The sequence below is a fragment of the Dermochelys coriacea genome, chromosome 17 (genome assembly GCF_009764565.3).
Source record: "Dermochelys coriacea isolate rDerCor1 chromosome 17, rDerCor1.pri.v4, whole genome shotgun sequence".
In the NCBI taxonomy this organism is placed as follows: domain Eukaryota; kingdom Metazoa; phylum Chordata; order Testudines; family Dermochelyidae; genus Dermochelys; species Dermochelys coriacea.
The window spans coordinates 11979618-12000132 of record NC_050084.1 but is presented as its reverse complement, the minus strand read 5'-3'; the positions used below and the strand labels follow the sequence as shown (position 1 = coordinate 12000132).

General features: G+C 40.9%; 1 protein-coding gene across 1 annotated transcript in view; it reads left to right on the top strand.

The window, feature by feature from the left end:
- The window catches only part of PITPNM3 (PITPNM family member 3), a 348983-nt gene that overhangs the window by 183131 nt on the left and 145337 nt on the right, over positions 1-20515 (top strand). The window contains 1 exon segment of the mRNA XM_043499395.1: positions 8983-9033. Within this exon segment, the coding sequence (XP_043355330.1) occupies positions 8983-9033 (51 nt within the window).

Here is a 20515-nt window from a genome sequence, read left to right as displayed (position 1 = left end):
CTCTTCCCCCACAATAAAAAAATATGGACATCAGGACTTGTCAAATAGCACTTGGACACACAGGGTAAAACCTGAACTGTCCAGGTGAAAACTGGATGGGTGACAACCCTATCTGCATCCACCCACTGCAGAGGAAGGAGCCACTGCCAATCTGACCTGGGGGGAAATTCCTTCTTGACCCCACATATGGTGATTGGTTAGACCCTCAGCACCTGAGCAAGAACCAGCCAGCTAAGCACCTGAGAGAGACTGCTCGGTGCCACCTCGAGACGCTGGCCCTCCCTGTCCAGTGGCCCATCTCCAGCTGTGGCCATCTCTAATGCTTCAGAGGAAGGAGGGGAAAAAAATCCCTAAACAAACACACAAACAAAAAACCCAACCCACCACCACCTCAGAATACCCTGGAGAAAAAAAAATCCATTCTTAACTCCTGCAAGTGACCAGCTGAAGCCCTGAGGCATGAGATTCTAGGAACGTAAGATGTAAACCAGAAAGGACTCCAAAGGGATTTTCCTTGAACTCTTTGAAATGAGATGGCGGGGGGGAGGACTATGTGACCTCGTAGTTTTTGGAGTCTCCGTCTGCGGGCTACATTGTGCAACCTGGATTCATGTTGTTGAGCACTGTGCTCGTGTGTAGTTCCTTGCGCATGGGTTATACAATCTACCCTTGTGAATCTATGACTGACCAGATCTGATTGAGCCTATATATCTTGGTTCACTTTCTTGCAAAGCATCCCCCAGCAGCGCTCTGGGTAAGAAGGTAACTATGGTAGCACCAGGTTTCAGTTGTAAGACTTTTAAGACTTTTTTTATGTTGTCACATCCTTTTGGGCCCAAACTTTACGTGTAGGATAAAATTTCCAGCTCTGTTGTGCAATTGAATGTTGTTTTTGAGGCCTATAAATCTGTTAGGAACATCTAGACTTTCACAGCTGCCTTTCGTTACTTTATAATAACAGTACAGCAGAGTAATGGTAGCTTTCTGTGATATAACTGAACCTTAAGGAGTTGTGAACAATTGCCTGTACTTTTATGCCTCATGATTTTAAGTGCTTTCCAGTTTCAAGCTAACTGAGGCCTTGTCTTCAACTTCATGCTAACCACAGGGTAAGACACCATGGTTAGTCAACCTGTGGTAGCCTGGCCCACAAGAGCACAACCACACTTACTGTGCTGTCACTCCCTGCGTCTATGCTGGTCTTGTGTCAGGCCGGGACCAGCATTACAGCTATCTGGGAGTGTGTGCCAAGATTCATAGTACAACAACTCACTGAATAGCTGTCACAGGGTGGCTGGCCCCTGTGATTAAAGCAAGTCCAGCTCCCTGGTGCCAGTGACATAGCACCGGTGTGGACACGCAGAGTAGGTAGTTAAGATGCTACCTATGCCAACGGGAGAGCTTCTCCCATCAGCGTAGGTACTCCATCTCCTGAGAGGTGGTAATTATGTCAGTGGGAGAAGCCCTCCTGTCAACATAGTGCTGTCTACACCGGGAGTTTGATCGGTACAACTGTGTCACTCTGTGTCACTCACTGAGAGTAATCTGCAAAAGGGTGGAAGGAGGGAAGACGTCTTGGCATGCAGGGTCTGAAATCTAAAGGGTATGTCTATGTGGCAAGTGAAGGGGTAATTGTAACATGGGTAGGCATACCTGTGAGTTTCACTGTGGGCATTGTTCTGCTGTATCAAACACAGGAGATATAGGAAGCTGAAGAAACTTCAAGCAGACAAACTCAGGAGTGCAGGCAGGTGCTGAGCAGAAACTGATTGATAATCTGCTTCCGGTCAGGGGTCTGAGCACAGATAGATGGCAAGATAGTATGCAGGAATGGGTGCCCAGTGGGTTAAGAGGAAAGGATTTGGAGGACCATTGCATCTAGATTGCTGTGATTTGCCAGTGGCTGCATGTTTTCAGTACAGCTAACTTGGGGTCTGCACTATAGCCACACTGCGCAGCACTGACAGAGATGTGTGAACATGGAGAGCGTTAATGGGAAATCTGTGGTTAAATCTTCAGTGAAGACAAGACCTGCGGTCCCGTTCCAAGGCCTAAAGATAAGAATCCCATTGATTTAAGTAGGTTTTGGATTGGACCCTAAATCTCTAGGACCAAATTTTCAAAAGAGCACTGGGCCAGATTTGCAAGAACTCTGCACCCATAATCAGGGGCCAGATTTTCAAAAGATCCCAGCTCCTTTGTAGGCATCTGAATATGGGCCAGACTTTCAAAAGCATTCAGCCCCCGGCAGCCCCCATTGTAGCAGTTCAGCCCAGGGGAAAACGAACGGTTCTCAGCATGCGTTGCCCAGTAGCAAATTTGTGCATGGCCAGTTATCTTCATTCTAATACATGTGTGTGTTTTTGCCCCCCATGTGAACTGACATGAGCTTTAGGAATTTTAAACAGACCCCATCAGCATAAAATTAAATTCCTTGAACCACCATGAAGTCAAGCCTGTTGTGTGGATTATTTTTGTATGTAAATGTAATTATTTTTATATTGGATTTATAAATTATGTAGATCTTTGATCAAAGGCTGTGAAGTGAAATGAAAGGACGCAGTTAAATATGCCATTTCTCCTAATTTCCTTTGAGGGAAATAGAATTGTACTCCCAATAAGAGAACCCCCTTCTCTCTCTCTCACACATTTATGTGCACATGTAACCCACTGGTGAATGTGTTACAAGTCAGTATCAGGGATGCTTTATGTTTATTATAGATCATTGCTGCTGGAATGTGTGACTCCATCAATATCTCTCCGCTCTGTGGAGTAGTTCGCTATAAAGAGGAAATTACAGTGCTGCTTAAAAATATTCACAGCCCGGATGAACGTGTGACAGGCTTCTCATTCAGAACTCTTCTCACCTCTCCTCCCCCTAAGAAAGGATTAAATATCAAGGATGTGTCTGGAACCTGTACTAGAGCAGGCAATGATTGGAACTTTGGGAGTGGAAAGTATAACGGGATGACACATTTTTCGCATTTGTCTTCATTGCAGATGATACTGTAGCCTGAGGCAAGGTTAGTGGCTCCTGAGAAAATGTCTTTTTGTAAAAAGAAAAATTAGTTTAGATCCCAGGAAATGACTTGGTGTTCAGATTGTAGCTTCATCCCAGCTTTGCTGGCTAAATACAATTTTCCTACCATTCTCTATTTTCTTTTCATTTGTGGTGCTTCCATTGTTATACACACTAAGCTGACAAAGTGCTTTTCATTCACAATTTCATACTTTTTTACGTAAATACATGAAGGTCTCTCCTGTCAAGAAATAACACTGAATGGAAACGTGATGCAGGTTTTGAGTTGACTAAATCTAGTGACTGGAGAGTGAGCCACAGGTGCTGGAACTAGGGATGATGATGATGATGCTTCTGCACCCCCTGGCTTGAAGTAGTTTCCATTATATACAGGGTTTACAGTTTGGTTCAATGGCTCTTGGCACCCCCACTATACAAATTGTTTCAGCACCCTTGGAGTGAGCAGCCAATTTTTAGTCTGTTTTTCCGTTATCAATTTGTAATCCCCCCCCCTTTTTCCTTTGCTCTCCCCTCCCTCTAGTTCATTGACAAAAAGGATATAGTTTTTAAAAAGGCAGGCGAAAGGAAAAGAAAAGCATTGGTTTAACCTCCTTCTGCCTCATGTATTTTTGGTGCATTTTGGACTTGAGTGATTTGAAACATTTCACTTTGCTCACGATATGGAGCCTCAGTCCTTGTTGGCTGAGCTTTTAAAAGCCTTACGCTCAACATGACTCAGTTTCTGTCTCCGTAATGTGATAACTTTTGAACACTGCATCTGATCAATTCCAGAATTTCAGAAAATGTTCTAGACATCAATGGCCAGAGCCCTGTTGATTTCTGGGAAAGTTGGGGAATTGCAAAGCAGGGGGGAATGGAACCCATGAACCCTCTGCCAGCTCTTTAGGACAGCCTCAGCCTTGAACACCTCTTCAGTTGTCTGTAGATCAAACTGGGTGATGGCATCCGTTAATACCTTTCTGCATAACAATACCCCATCTCATTTCCGCCTGTTCTCTTAGAGTTTAACATATTGGCATCTTGAATGACTTAAATCCCAGACAGAAAAATAATGGTGGTAGGAGGAGAAAGATAGTGAAATAGGGGGCGAACACACAACCTCTGGCATGAGATGGGGTGGGGAATGGGGGAGCCTGCTATGGGGGAAAGGGTGAATACAGTGTACATAACTGCTGGTTGAGGGAAGAATTGGGGGATGCTGGTGGGGGCTCTGTGTGTCCCCCTCCCCTTAAGTCATGGTGGGGGGAGATAGGAAAGGGGAGCAGACATGACCCTGCTGTGTGTTTGTGGACGGGGGTAGGAGATAAAACCCCTGCCATCGTGGGAGGGACGTGAGGAATCCTGGTGAAGGGGACCTGGGGGCCAGGGGATCAGAGAACACATAGAGCCCTTGCTGTGGGAGGAATGAGGGCATGGGGGAAGTGGGAATAGTATGCACACAGAGCCATTAGTATGGATGGAGAATGGGCGGCGGTGCACAGAACCTTGGGCAGGGGGATGGCTGGGGAGAGTTGCAGGGAGTCCCCGAAATACAGGGGGATGGGAGCATGGCACATGAAGGTTGTGAGAGGGAAGGAGTTATTCAAGGAGCCCTGGTGTGAATAACAAGCATGGCCTATGCAAGCCACAAAGTGAGTGATGACCTAGTTTTTAACAGCCATGTTCCTGAAGACTTCAGAAGCCCTTCCACAGATAGTGACGGATGGCTCACCTCAACCAATTCTCCTTTGTCTACGAGCTACTGCAGATAGCACTTTCTCCCCAATAAGCTAAAAATAGATAACATTTACAACCAAGCTTTTTGGTGGTGCTGCAATCTGCCAAATGCCCGACGAGGCGCTGATAAGTGAAAGAGATTGAATATGAAGATTGAAAAGAGGTTAATTCAAACAATTTCCTTGCCTCAAATGTCAGATGCCAAGAGACTTTCTTTGCTTGCTATTTCAACATGAAAAATGCAGAGTGGCAGCTTTTTGTTGCTGTAAATTAGAGGGCCTGGCACTGGTTCTTTGCAGCATGCTCCGTGCTGCAGGGTTATTTAAAAGCTGAGGTGCTGGCTGTGGTAACTTGAGGACCTGTGACAAAAAAAGAAAGCTGTGACTGAGTTTGCTGTCCTCAATTGGTCCATCCATCAGTGGTAAAAGGCATGGATTCCTTTTCGTTATGGGGTTGATCCTCAAGGTGTTCACTCTCTCCGGCTCTCTAATTATGCTAGTGCAATAACAAAATCTATTTAAAATATGTGAGCTGAAGAAGAGTACCTGCTGGGAGCTAACTCAGCACCCTGTCACTCAACGCCCCACCAGTTTATATTAATTGAGCTCTCATTGAAAGACAGGCAGTCAGCAGAAGAGGCCAATTAACTGAATGGAGATAAAGCTGAGGGGCTAATTGGGTAGCATTATCCCTAGCAGCCAAATCCCTATAAGCAAACAAGAAGGAAGGGCTGGAGGAGAGTAGGGAGCCTGAAGGAAGGCAGAAGTAGGTAGATCTGATGCTGATACTACCCTGCCCTTCTCCAGATGCATGTGGGGAAGCTGGCTTGTGATTGGAAATATCATTGTAATATAAGAGGGACTCCTCATTATGTATGTATGTATGAGAGTAGACCCTTGATTTCTACTGGATCTCTAGGCACTACTACAATACAAACAATAAATAGTAATTATTAGAGCTGGTCAGAATTTTTTGAAACCCCAATTGAAATTTTTTTTGTAGCATTGTCAAAAGTTTTCAAAAAGTCATAATTCTGACAAAAGAAAAATTTTCAAACTGCTTCTTGAAATTATAATGTGCAGTTGGCAGCTGTTCCAGAAATGGCTCTTTCCCTTCTACAGGCTATAGAATACTAGGTCTGCCAAATGGGTAATCACCAAAAAGTCTATAGGCCCTAGGAAAAAGTACCAGATTATGTAAAAGAGAAACTGTAATTGCTGTTGTCTCTAGGATCTCATCCATGATTTTCCACTAGCTTTAGATGCAAGATGTGGTTTATATCGCTGACATATTTTTCTTGGCCTGTGATGGTTAAAATATTTATCTGTAATTGATGCTTGTTGGATGTTGGTATTCATAATTATTTTTGGTTGGTTTGATGTTTGATAAATTAACAGTTTTTGATAGTGAAGGTCACCTTGGTAGTTAAAGACGGGATAAGGCAGACTGGTGAAGCATTTAATCTGTACTAAACTGAAAGAATGATATGGTGATAAACCAGCTGGAGTCGATCAGCAGGATTTAAATTTGAGACAATGAGATTTGAAGGGCTTCATAGTAGTTCATGCTCTATGGTTCCATGTTAGATCCGGTGTCGCCTCCCTACTGGTCTGGATTCAGTATACTCAGTGCTGTAGTACTGGTTCAGTTCTTGGTCAGGGAAGCTATGAATCAAATTATCAACCCTGCTAATCCTGACACACAGGAAATTTCAGCTAGAGATTTTCTTATCTTAGGCCCTGATCTAACTCCCAGCAAAGTCAACAGGAATCTTTCCATTAGCTTCATTGGGGCAGGTCTACGCTGCACAGTTGAACTGTTAAGTTTAACAAGTGCTCCTGGTATGCTTATATTCATGGACTTTAGTGATGTGTATTTAGTAACTTTCTCAAGTCAGACAGACACAGAGGAGCATTAATTAAACCCTAGACTGACAAGTTGATGGCACAAGTAACCAAATTAAGTAATATACATTCCTGGCCCTTCAAAAGCTTTTGCTACTACATGATGAATAATTCCATCGAGTAAGACTGAGTTTCTTTTAAAACAAACAAACAAACAAATAAATAAATAATCCATTCCCATTCTGAAGAATAAAAGGAATATGAAAGATTCAGGTTTGTATTCTTGAAGGTCCACTCACAGTTTTTGTACCCATATAACTATGTTCTTTTCTGTGATTTTTTTTTTCAAACTGATAGGGCTTATGCCATTATGCGGTCTATCGTGAACAGAATTATACCATGATAAAGGTGCCTTATACCAGTATAGCTTATTCTATACTGCTTCAACTATGCCAGTATGCAGATAAGGTCGAAGCGCTTTGTCACTTATTGAAGAATGAATTTGTTTCTGCCATATGCAGCTATTTAAACTATGGATTTTTCTTTTAAAATGCTATTTAACAGGTCCATATACTATGATCCTGTCTCTTACTGAAGCCAGGTCTGTCTCTCCAGAGTAGTGCCTACAGCTATTATTTTAAAAAAAAAATCATGTGCATCCAAAAGTTGACATTTGCTTTTACTCTTCAAACAGGGATTTTATAAAGGTATAAAACTGAGAAATCCAATGTGCAGAATCCATAAGTTGAATCAAGCAGAAAAGTGTCCAGTAAATGACAAAAAAAAAAAAAACCTGTAGACCACATGCGGCAAAACCAAAAACTGTGCATAGAAGTACTCTGTAGTGGTCAATATTATTTGCAAATATTTATTTTGTTACCACAAAGTGGTAGCTGAGGCACTGAAGTTATTGTGGAAACAAGGACTTCTTATGTGAGCGAGACTTTGCAGCTTCAATTATGATCAAAATGGCTAGAAGGGTTTTGGTCCTTTTGGTCCTTTGGCTATTTTTCTTCAAAGGATCATAGAAGTTAGAGATAGAAAAGACGCCTAGACTGAGTCCATCTTTGTTCAAGAGCATGTTGTTGTCCCCTGATAAAGGTTGTATTAGATATAAACTGAGACTACGCTTGAAGTTCATATAACAGGAAATGGAAATGACACCTGACATTACAAGGATATTAGAGTTTCCAAGGAAATAGGCCTGTGTGGTTTATTATTTCCAGAAGACTATTTGAAACATTAAAAACTATATATTGCATTGTACACAGCACTGAGGTTAGGTTTACTAACGTACGTGTGTGTGTGTGTGTGTGTGTTTCTTAGTTAGAAAGGTTAATACAATGAGGCAATATGGTTCATAGGGACCGTGGGGCAGGGATGGGAGACCTGAGTTCTAGTCCCAGCTCTACCACTAACCATGGGCAAGTAGGTTCCCCTCTTTGTGCCTTAAGGTGCATCTACCGTGGAGCTGCAGGGTGTAATGTCCAGCTTGGGTAAATGTACATGCACTATGGCATGAGCCTACCTAGTGTCTTGGACAGGATTGTCCTCTGGTGGCTAGCCCACACCCCGCCCGTGCTACCCCCAGCTACAATGTTATTTTTAGCACACTAGATTGATCAAAGCTAGTGCCTGTACATCTATCCAAGTGGGAAATTGCACCTTCAGCTGCAGTATAAACATACCTTTAGTTGTTCTTATTGGTAAAATAGTGATGATGATACTGTTTTTCCTTTGTGAAGTGATTTGAGATCCATGGATGCAAAGTGTCTCATAATGCCCCAATCCTGCAATGAAAACTACATGTGTGGACCCCTCCACCGAAATGGAGCCTCACTAAAGTCAGTGTGGAGCACCAGTTAAATCAGTGGGGATCTTGTGGGGTCAGGGGTCTGTCTATGTAGAAGCAGTTGCAGTACTGGAGCCTAGCAGATTATTGTTGTCATTAATATTTCCATGTCCCAGTTTTGCACCATTTAGACCTAAAGGAAAAAGCCCTTCGTCTACAACTTTCAGCCCATAAATGGAGATTAATGGTTTATAATGTTACTAAATTGGTTACAATTTGTGTGGCAGATAGAAAGAAAAAATCTCAGGGGCTGATGTTACAAACAAACTAAATAAACTGCTAGGTAGGAAAGCTACCTGTGATCCCTTTTTACGAAAAAAAAATCAGGCAAGGAGTATTTGATGAAAAACTAGAGTCATTTCCCAGCATCGTTCTGCATGCTGAGCTATCCCCACTGAAGTCAATGGGAACTGTGTAAACCAGTGGCAAATTGTGGCCCATTGTGATATGCACACCACAGTATCTGAGAAAAAGTTAAAGAGCTTGACTCATGTAAACAAGACTCATTTCACTTTTTCTTATTTTCTTAGCAGGTGAAGAGTCTGCGGTTTGCTCATCTGGCTTTCTCCAGGAAAAGCAACGTGAGTCAAGGTTCTTTCTTTTTTTTTTTTTTTTTTTTTTTTGTATTCCATGCTGTACAGCAAACTAGAGATACAGAAAACCGGGCTACATTAAACGTTGACCAGTTTTAGGTCTATTTTTATGCTCTGTTGAAATGTTGGGTCTGGAAAAATTGGAGTTGTTTTTGTCTGACATTTAATTAGAATGATTAACTTGATTGATAAAATTTCTGCAGCTTTTAATTTTTTCGTGTGTTAATCAATGTTTTGTAGCCATGGTTAGAGTTGTGGGGCTCTAGAGTAATTGGAAAGTTGGGGTGTTGCCATGTTCCAAGCATGTCTTTGTTGGGACAACACAGCTTAATTCTGTTCGGAATGATCATACAGTTCAGAATGATCCCTATTCAATATTCTAGGCTCTGCTGACGCTTATATCTTAGAGTTGCAAGACATGTTGCTGTTCTAGATGTGGGTTCCTGCTAGAGACAGGGCTAGGTCAGACAACGGTGCCAAACCTGCAATTGAGAGGCATCTTCATTTCATGGTGCCCCACCCCACCAGGAATAGGTTTAAATACCAGCCTGGTGTTTATTGCTCATTCTCTGGTGGTGCTAGCTGTGAAGAGTGAGTTATGATGGAGAGCTCTGAGTTCCTTGGAGAATTGGGATGGTCTGACCTTCTGCCAGAGCCCTGGCTGGGAAATATTGTAGATTTACCCCTCTTTCTGTTCACTAGGAAATCTCTCTAACTCTGTCCACCAATGCACACTGCAGGTCTGGACATATTAACTAATCCTTCCACCTTGACAGTAATATCTCACCCAACATAGGTGTATGGGGCTGGTACCAGTGGAGAAGGCTGCTGTCAAGGTTCCTTCCCCACTCTGAACTCTAGGGTACAGATGTGGGGACCTGCATGAAAACCTCCTAAGCTTACTTTTACAAGCTTAGGTTAAAACTTCCCCAAGGTACAAACTATTTTACCTTTTGCCCTTGGACTTTTGCTGCCACCACCAAACATCTAACCGGGTTTATTATTGGGAAAGAGTCATTTAGAAACGTCTTCCCCCCCCCCAAAGAAAATCCTCACCAAAACCTTGCACCCCCCTTCCTGAGAAGGTTTGATAAAAATCCTCACCAATTTGCATAGGTGACCACATACCCAAACCCTTGGATTTGCATAGGTGACCACAGACCCAAACCCTTGAGAACAGTGAAAAAAACATTCAGTTTCTTACAAGAAGAATTGTAACAGAAGAAAAAGTAAAAAGAATCACCTCTGTAAAGTCAGGATGGTAAATACCTTACAGGGTAATTAGATTCAAAACATAGAGAATCCCTCTAGGCAAAACCTTAAGTTACAAAAAGACACAAAGACAGGAATATCCATTCCATTCAGCCCAGCTTATTTTCTCAGCCATTTAAAGAAATCATAATCTAACGCATATCTAGCTAGATTACTTACTAAGTTCTAAGACTCCATTCCTGTTCTGTCCCTGGCAAAAGTATCACACAGACAGCCCCCAGACCCTTTGTTTCTCCCCCCCTCCAGCTTTGAAAGTTTGTCTCCTCATTGATCATTTTGGTCAGGTGCCAGCGAGGTTATCCTAGCTTCTTAACCCTTTACAGGTGAAAGGGCTTTTCCTCTGGCCAAGAGGGATTTTAAAGGTGTTTACCCTTTCCTTTACATTTATGACAGCTGCTCACAGAAAACCAGAATCTGGGCATTGCTCCATCTCCTGTAGTCCACACTGGTGGCATAAAGGGTCTGTAAGGAAGCTTCAGTGGCACTTGAGAGAATTCTTCTGAAGCAGGGATCAATATAGAGCTGGTATGGTGCAGCCCTACTCTGCCAGCCCTTGAAGTTTCCAACAAAAGATCTGGTCCATTTTGTTTCATTGTTTTCCCCTAAACATTGCAGTCTGCAAGAATCTCTAGTATATTAAAATATTCTTTACATTGTTTAATAGAAAACATATGTTATCGGCTTTATGTGAACATATTTCTCTTGACAGATTTGTTGTTATAAACAGCTAGTAACAGTGCAGCAGATGGCAAAGAACTGCATGATTTCTTATGGGAGTGTGGCAATGGAAATCAGTTTTCTTAGGGATTGAGACCATCTTACACTTTTTTTATGTATAGTTAGTTTTCTCGGTGACAGTTTTACTCTAAATTTCTCTTGAATAAATGTATCAAGAAATTAGGGATGGTCTGGATAAAATAAGAACTGACCTAAATTTTGATCCAAACTTGAACTGAATCTGAACTTTAAGAAGCTAAGGTACAGCTAAGTTATTTTTCCCCCTTATGGGTTATTTATTTATTTTTATTTATTTATGTTAAGACTTGAGCTGGTATTTTCAAAGCTGCCAGTGAGATTTGGGTGCCCAGTTCCCCAAATTCCTGAAATGGCTTTGAAAATCTTGACTTGCTGTGTAAATACTTGTTCTATTTCCCATTCAGATTCTTCTTTTTACTACAGTGTCATCTTCCAATCTGATGCACTTTGAGTTCAGTGATCAGTTTGGCTGTATCCCCAGCCTGACCATGAAACTCCTTCTCAGAGACAGCTTTCTCAGAGACCTTAGTAAACCACTGGTGAATGTATTACAGGTCCCTCTCTGTCCCCAAGCCACAGAAGATATGAATCTGTTACAGCGCCAGCAAGAGAGCCTGATTTCTCTTAGCTCCAGCTGTAGAAGCTCCTGCTTTTATCTTTGGAAGTCCCTAGTCAATCCCCAGTGTGTTGGTCAAGATGGCAGCCATCAAGCCTTGATATTGACTGTTGGGCTACAAAGTATAATAGTTTCTTAACAGTTAATTTATCATGTCACATTTGATGTACTTCTGTGAGCTAGCAACTTCATAATTTGCCAATTCCTTTTCTCAGCCATGGATAACTATTTGATAATTTTGTGTCAACCCTACTTCATTTTAATTGTTGTTGGTCATGAATTTTTCTAACAATTGCAGAAGTATTAGCATAGTTTTTAATGAACTGGTGCCCCGTCCAGCAGCTGTCCTGCCAAATAATGCTTACTAGCTCCTGCTGCTTTTTATAATAAGACCTTACATCTTTTAAACAAGAAAATCTTTTTATCTTAAGATCGATTGAACTTCTTTTAATTTGCTGCTGTTAATACAATTATCTGACCTAGATTCAGCAAGCTATTTAAATCTCAGTCAAGGGATCTATTCTGAATTGGTGCTGTACACCTTTTTCTACCTTTAGAAACTGTGGAAGGCCACAATCCTGCAAAGACATGTGATTAACTTTTATGTATGCGAGTAGTCCTTTTTACCATTCAAGTCATTGCAGAATTAGGGCCTGAATATGTATAACTTCTATTCCTTTATAGGATGCTGACCATGGATATAGGGTGGTAACACTCTACTACTGCTGTTAACTAATAGTTACTTCTTGAGCTCAAGTGGTAAAATCTTTTCTGAATGGCTACAGTTCAAATGCTGCTAATGACCTATGCGGGAAGTCTTTCAATGTTCCTCAAATACACTGATCATTAAGATCTGCTTTCAAAGCAGAAACAACTAATTTTACCAAAGTCTAGCTAAGATCACATATTTGCAGCTTGAAATCATCTTGATTTTACCAGTGCAGACTGACTCCAAAGCAGCAACTGCAATTCCTGCATATATCTTTAAAACGTAGTTATTGCAACAAGCTCATAGAAAAGAGTAAGAATCCTCCTGTGACTTGCTTTTTTTTAAATTAAACTTAATTTTCTGGATAATCTGCGACTATAATCTTCATATTTAAGATGATGGCTCTGATTCTCCACTTGGTATCAGTCAGGAAGCAAATGGAATTACAACAGATGTAAAACCAGCGTAAACGACAGGCGAATAAAAAGCCATAGTGTTGATGAGAAGGGACAATGAACACATTGGCCAAAAGTTGTGAATCTTAAACTTGGAATAAATAGAGTTGTTGAAAATTAAAATAAAACAACTCCCCAAAACACTGAACATGCAGGACTTGGCAAAGTTTTTTTTTTCTTTCACATTAAAGTTTTTTAATTGAATCGCTTTGCTGTTCCAGGATAGAGCGCACTTCACTTACTCGGGAAATCTGCTTAACTGGGAAGTCTCCCAGGGAGCTGATTTAAGACAGTGACTGTTCATAGCAATGTCTGCTGCTTAAGCAGATGGTAGTTCTGCCTAATTGGGGTTCCTTTTGGTGACTCAGTGGTTCTCAGACCTTTTGTGCATGTCGGTGTCGTGCTGGTTCGGTCTGATTGCTCCTCCAACTGCAGCTTTCAGTCCTCCATTGCTGTGATAGTGTGAATAGCTTCAATGTTTCTAGTTTTTGGTTATTTTGCTTCTTCTATTTCATATAAATGGACTTGGTCCCTCCCAGGTACCACTGCTGCTGGCACTGGACAGATAGCAGGCTTAGGCTCTATCCATAGATCGAATGTGATCCAGTGTCCCATTCAAGTCGATGAGTCTGTCCATTGACTTTAATTGGCACCTTGATGCTTTCTCTGTACTCGATGGGACTGGTCTCGTAACTTGATGGGCTTGTAGCATTTCTACGTCTCCTTGAACAGCAGTAGTACTATCCACCTGCAATTCCTCAACATGGAAATGAAAAGGTATGGGCACTAGGGTATCTGAAATAAGAGGATGCTGCAGGATTGCCACCATTGTGGGTGATACACAATGGTCATAATTACTCCTGAATCTCTGATGAGTAAGTCCAGTGCCACTCACCGTATGCCTTATAACATAAGATTGTTAACCATCTACTTTGTTTCTCTGTTGATAGCAATCTTACCTCTGATCCAGAAGGTCCAAGACCCTAAATCCAGATATAACAATGGCCCTGTACATTAGTCTGTGTGTGCTGGAGTTTCGGCAGAGTGTATTGGAAAGTGCCATTCTTTTTGATGAGATGCAGCACCAAGGCCCCTTCTCCTCATCTGTTTTGTCTATCCAAATTTAAAAATCCATGGCACATTTTAAGGGGAATAACGGGAATAATCCTGTTTCCCAGTCGCTAATCCAACTTTACAACAGCCCTTTGAATTAGATAAGTATAATTGTCCTCCTTTTTCTGATTGGGAAGCAGAGGCCAGAAAGCTATAGAGCTTGGATTAGAGCTCCAGAGTAGAGCTGTTTTGAAAAAAAAAATTTAATTTCAAAATTTTTCCGCTCAGCAAAAAGGAAAAAAAAAGTTTCATGAACATTTTCATAAAAAATAAATTCCATTTTTCAAACAGCCCTACTCCAGAGGTCTTGGCTGTACAGTCCTGTGCTCACACTGCAGAGCTAACTGTTCAATGCTATATATCAGGTTGTTGTTGCTCAGTACATCAAGGGTGGTTCTGTTTGGCTATAGTCCCGACACTCAATGCAGTTACCTGAATTCATCACCAAAGTCTTCAGTAAAGCTGCACCAGTGGAGCTGAGAGCAGAATTTGTCCTCATTGTCCCCAGCACGTATCTTTCAATAGTTCTGTTGGTAATGAAGCAGAGATCAGGAGCTAAGCTTTGCACATTTGTGGCTGGGAGAATACACAAGAATATATGGCCACTGAAAGTGGCATGTTAGCTGTGTTTCTAACCAGTTTTACTACCCAGGCACGAGTTAAACATGCAAACTGGTGACGCTTTATAAAGCTAAATGGTAATGACCTTGGCATGCATAGTCGTTATTGCAGCACGTGGTAATGTTACTTGGTACTAAACTGAGTTTATGCAACACACACTAAGTTTTAAGGACCTATCTACATTAGGAAAAAAGGTGCTCTGAGAAAACATGCCTTATAGTGATAGCTCAAAAAGGTTTTTTTTTTTTTAGCTTAATAAAAAGAGGTTAAGTGGTCACTCGATTACAGTGTATAAGTATATACATGGGGGAATAAATGTTTAATAATGGGCTCTTCGGTCTAGCAGAGAAATGTACAACACAATTCAATGGCTGGAATTTGAAACTAGATGAATTCAGGCTGGAAATAAGGTCAGTATTTTTAACAGTGAGAGTAATTAACCATAGGAACAATTTACCAAGGGTCACGGTGGATTTTCCATCACTGACCATTTTAAAATCAAGATTGGCTGTTTCTGTAAAAGATACGCTCTAGGAATTATTTGAGGGAAGTTGTATAGCCTGTTTATACAGGAGGTCAGACTAGATGAGCACAATGGTCCCTTCTGGCCATGGAATCAATGGACCACGACCAGCTCATATGTATTAAAGGTGCAGTTTCCCCTGTCTAGGCTAGGATTGTAAAATATGTTACAATGCATCTTTTTCCCCCGAGTATATTCATACCCTAATAAGACAATGAAAAAAGTTTTCAAGCCCTGAGCACACTTGACATTCCAGCATTGCAGATAATATGAGAAACATACGGAATTGTGTAATAGCTGGTATCTGCTGTCCTGCCCGCTTATTTTTTATTTCTGCTTATTGGTCTTCTATTGATCCTTTGCTTGGGTATGGGATTCTAGCACACAGATTGGAAATTGGCAGCTTGAAACAGCTGGAGCCATCTCTCAAGGCTGTTTAAAAACCCTGATGATAATTATCAGATCAGATCTTCTTAAGACAGGCCTATATAGGTTTACTGGCCTTATTCCACCTGGCAGATCAGATCTGAGATCCCTGGGACATCTGTGTAGCCAGACAGGTCTTTTCTGGCAAGTATACAAGTATCATGTGGTTCAGTGATTCGGTATCATCCACAGTAATGATTTGGGGGGCTTTTATTTTGGTACTGTTACTTGAGTTCATGGACATTTCTTAGGGCTAGTGGAGAAAGGGGATGCTTTGAGAACTCATAATTTTTTTGTTGATGTTGATAAAGAAATCAGTTCTCCACATTGTTTTCTGTAATAGGCAATGGACTGTTATTTTTAGTCAACAGGGTACTAGCCTGTAGCAGCATTCTTTCCAGTAATATGAAGCTCTCCAGAGAAAAGACTGTAACATTGGAAAAAAAAAAACAGGCAGAAAAATCATCTCTGAAACTAAGAAATAAGGAAATGGTCAGAAGAACTGCTGACTTTTAACTTCACTCATTCACACTTAAGTGCCATTAAAGAGGGAGTAAAAGGACTATTTCGGCTTACATTTTAAAAAGTGATGGAAAATAATGAATATTGGTTCAACAAAGTCAGTGGCAAAAAAAATCCCCCCAGTAACGCATGTAACATCTATAAAAGCTGATATTTTATTTCTCTGAATCCCCAGCTTTGATTGAGTCAAGCTGTAGATGTTGTTGATGCAGAACTGCCTAAATACTAATGAAAATTCTCTTTGCTGTGTTTTAGGAGTTCCCTATTAGCATCAAGTGAAATAACAGGAGCCTACTGACTCATTGTCTGTTGGGGAAGCTGCAAGAACTGATGACCTGTCATGACCATGCTGTCTATAGAGTTAAAACTGGTTATGAATTTTTCACCAACATTTTTGAATGAAAAAATGGTTTTTGACGTAGTAGCAACTTTTGCCCCCTCACCCCAAAAACAAAAAAACAAAAACAAAAATGGGTTTTAGTTGCTGAACATTGCGGGGAAGGGGAATTAGTTTCTTTTTTTAACAAAAATATGAAAAAAATCAAAGAAAGATATTAACAAAACTGAACAAAATTCATTTTCATGAAAAACTGTTGTGGGGAAAAGAGGAAAATATATTTTGCAACCAGCTCGATAGAAGTCAGAATTTGAGTAAGTTCATGAGGCTCTGGTGTCAGGCAGGTTTTTTTTGACATCCTTTACAGCTAGAGCATAACAAAACAATCTGCCCTCAGTAAGCAAGTGGCAGAGCATAGCTACAACCCCCGAGGAGCTAGGCCAGAGAACTAATTACATCTCTGAAAAAAGAAAAGGAGTACTTGTGGCACCTTAGAGACTAACAAATTTATTTGAGCATAACCTTTCGTGAGCTACAGCTCACTTCACTTCGGATACATTCAGTGGAAAATACAGTGGGGAGATTTATATACACACACAGAGCGTGAAACAATGGGTTTTGTCAATACACGCTGTATGGAGAGTGATCACTTAAAATGAGCTATTACCAGCAAGTGGGGGGGAAAGGGGAAGTAAACCTTTAGTGGTGATAATCAAGGTGGGCCATTTCCAGCAGTTGACAAGAACGCCTGAGGAACGGTGGGGGGGGGGAAGGGAAATAACATGGGGAAATAGTTTTACTTTGTGTAATGACCCATCCACTCCCAGTCTCTATTCAAGCCTAAGTTAATTGTATCCAGTTTGCAAATTAATTCCAATTCAGCAGTCTCTCGTTGCAGTCTGTTTTTGAAGTTTTTTTGTTGAAGGATAGCCACCCTCAGGTCTGTAATCGAGTGACCGGAGAGATTGAAGTGTTCTCCAACTGGTTTTTGAATGTTATAATTCTTGACGTCTGATTTGTGTCCATTTATTCTTTTACGTAGAGACCCCCCCCTTGCTGGTAATAGCTCATCTTAAGTGATCACTCTCCTTACAGTGTGGATGACAAAACCCATTGTTTCATGTTCTCTGTGTGTGTATATATAAATCTCCCCACTGTAGTTTCCACTGAATGCATCCGATGAAGTGAGCTGTAGCTCACGAAAGCTTATGCTCAAATAAATGTGTTAGTCTCTAAGGTGCCACAAGTCCTCCTTTTCTTTTTGCAAATACAGACTCACACAGCTGCTACTCTGAAACATTACATCTCTGAGAGTCAGAATTTGTTCCCTGGTTCTTTCCATTCCTCATCTTGCTGCCAGTAGCAGATCATGTCCTCTTCTATTATACCCATATTTAAGATGTGAAAATGTAGCAAGACTCTCACTGAAAATGATTGGGAGACTTAAGTTCCTGGGAAAACCATCTGTTAACTGCCTGTTTGTCAACTCCTCTGGTCACAATTTATATCCATGTTATCTCTGATGGGCAACAATTGCCCCTATCCTGAAGAGGTTGCTGAATGTGCATAACTTTACTCATAGAACTAATCCCATTAATGATTCAGATTGTACAATGGCCCTTTTAAAAGTTGCTGTTTGCCTTGCATAATTAACATTCCCTTCATAAGTATTCCCTATTCTGGATTTATGAGAAATGCAGAGTTAAATGAATCTATATAAGGCACAGTTGGCAAGATTTTAAGGTGACCTTTGTAAATCTACTCTTCTGTAGGAGTTTTAGCATGTTTAATTGAGGTGACCCATCTGACGTGTATTGGTGAGACATGGTAGATGAGGTAATATCTATTATTGGACCAACTTCTGTTGGAGAGAGAAATAAGCTTTCAAGATTACACAGAGTCTAACCCCATTTTCCTTGCTGTATTATACATACGTGTGATGGGATCTGTGGCCCTGTTTTGTCCATTTTAAGTACTTAGATGGCCCCCATCGCTTTGGCATCCAAGATTATCACAATCTTTTAATGCATTTATCCCAGCAACACCCTGTGAGGTAGGGCAGTGCTATTGTCCCCATTTTAAAGATGGTGAACCGAGGCACAGAGAGACTTGCCCAAAATCACACGGGATGTCTGATCACAATTATCCCTTCTGACCTTAAAGTCTATGGTAGAGCAGGAATGGACTGTGGGTCTCCCACAGCCTAGACCAGACTCTAACTGCTGGATACTTCTCCTTATCAGCTGAATGAGGTGGTCAGTACTTCCCACTGAAGTCCAGAGGAGTGGATGAACTCAGCTCCTTGCCAGGACCAATATGTTGTGTTATCTATGTTACGTCTCAGCAGTTTTCAAGTGAAAACTCTCGAGTGGAACATACATAAACATCCCAAACAAATGGGATTCTTGGTGCTTCTGGCATTTTGCTGCTTTAGACTAAAGCATATTAGCAGCGTTACAACAATAATGTTGTATGCAGTGTTTTTGTACGCATGTCAGTCCCGGGATATTAGAGAGGCAAGATGGGTGAGATAATATCTTTTATTGGACCAACTTCTGTTGGTGAGAGAGATGAGCTTTCAAGTTTACCACAGAGCTCTTCTTCAGGTTTGGAATTACAATAATTACAATAAATCACCACTTTGGATTTGCTGTACTGCAGAAATGACTTTGTGCATAGCACAGATAATGCATCTTTCAGATATTTCACAAACCAGGAACAGTATGACCTATGGAATCAGTAGTATCTTTACACAGTTTGGAATGAAAATCATTGGGTTACATGTTAGATTTGCAAGTTTAGAAAGCTACATTTTTATCCTGTTATGAAAGGAGGAATTGATATTCCATTTTAAATTTCTTATTTAAGGGCACTTAAAACCAAACAACCCCTTAAGGATTATTAAACCTACAAAAAGAGAGAAATAGGGAGCACTTGACTGAGCTATTTAAAATCATTAAATCTATGATGAAAAATGACCAATTCTTCCTCATAATAAATTCTAAAAGACACCCCTCAACCCCAAACTGTTGCTTGATTAAAATGACAAAGCAATAAGTTTAGAACTAATAAAAGGAAATTAAGTGTTACACAACTTAGTAACAACTGGTGGGAATCACTGCTGCATGCCTTGAGGCTATATGGGATGTATTCTCTTAGGATAGAAAAAGTTGGCCTGTAACTGATACTGGACTTGGATGAAAGATGGTTTGATCCCTTTTGGGCGACTATGCATAGAAAACGCACATGAGCTAATGATTAAAAGGGGAGGATGGTTCGATCACTAAGGTACTATCCTAGCACTCAGAAGAGCTGGATTTAGTTCCCTGCTCAGCCATAAACTTCCTGTGTGACAGTGGACAAGTTACTTACAGTGCATCTTTACTAGGAAAGGAGGGTGTGTGTTTAACATGAGGTAAAATCCTAATGGAGACGAGACAGTTTGTCATTTTCACACGTTAGCAGGGTTGAGGTAAGCACTAGGCTCCTCCAATAAAATTTACCTTCTCCTACTAACTCATGTTAAAACTATAAATTGCTTTGTCTTCACTAAGATTGTACCTCATGTTAGGTAACCTGAATTAAGAACACACCTTTTCCCCCTCCCTCCCAGTGAAAGCAAGGTCTTAGTCAGTCAGTGCCTTAGTTCCCCACTTGTAAGCTGGGTATAATAGCACTGCCCTACCTCACAGGAGTGTTGTGAGGGTAAATACATTAGAAGATTGTGAGATGCTTAGGTATTATGATAATGGTACCATTAGGGTACCTAACATAGGTCAAATCAAAGTAAGAGTTATTTTCTTTGGAGGAATACATGGGCTGGAGTTTTATATATTAAAAAAAAACTCCAGCCCAATAATTGACAGATTCAAACTTTTGGTGATATTAAACAAAAAGAGAGTGTGATTTTGCTGCCTTACAAGTGTACTTTATTTTTTCATAAAGCCTCCCATTCTATTGTCGAGCTGCATCTGACGTGCTTTTACAGATATGATATTGCACCCAGTCACCGTCTTAGCTGCTGGTGGCAGACAATACCTATTTATATTTAGGTCAACCTTGAATAGAGTCAGCTGGAGACTAAATCCAAAGTATCTCGCTTCTCTGGAAAGCTATTATT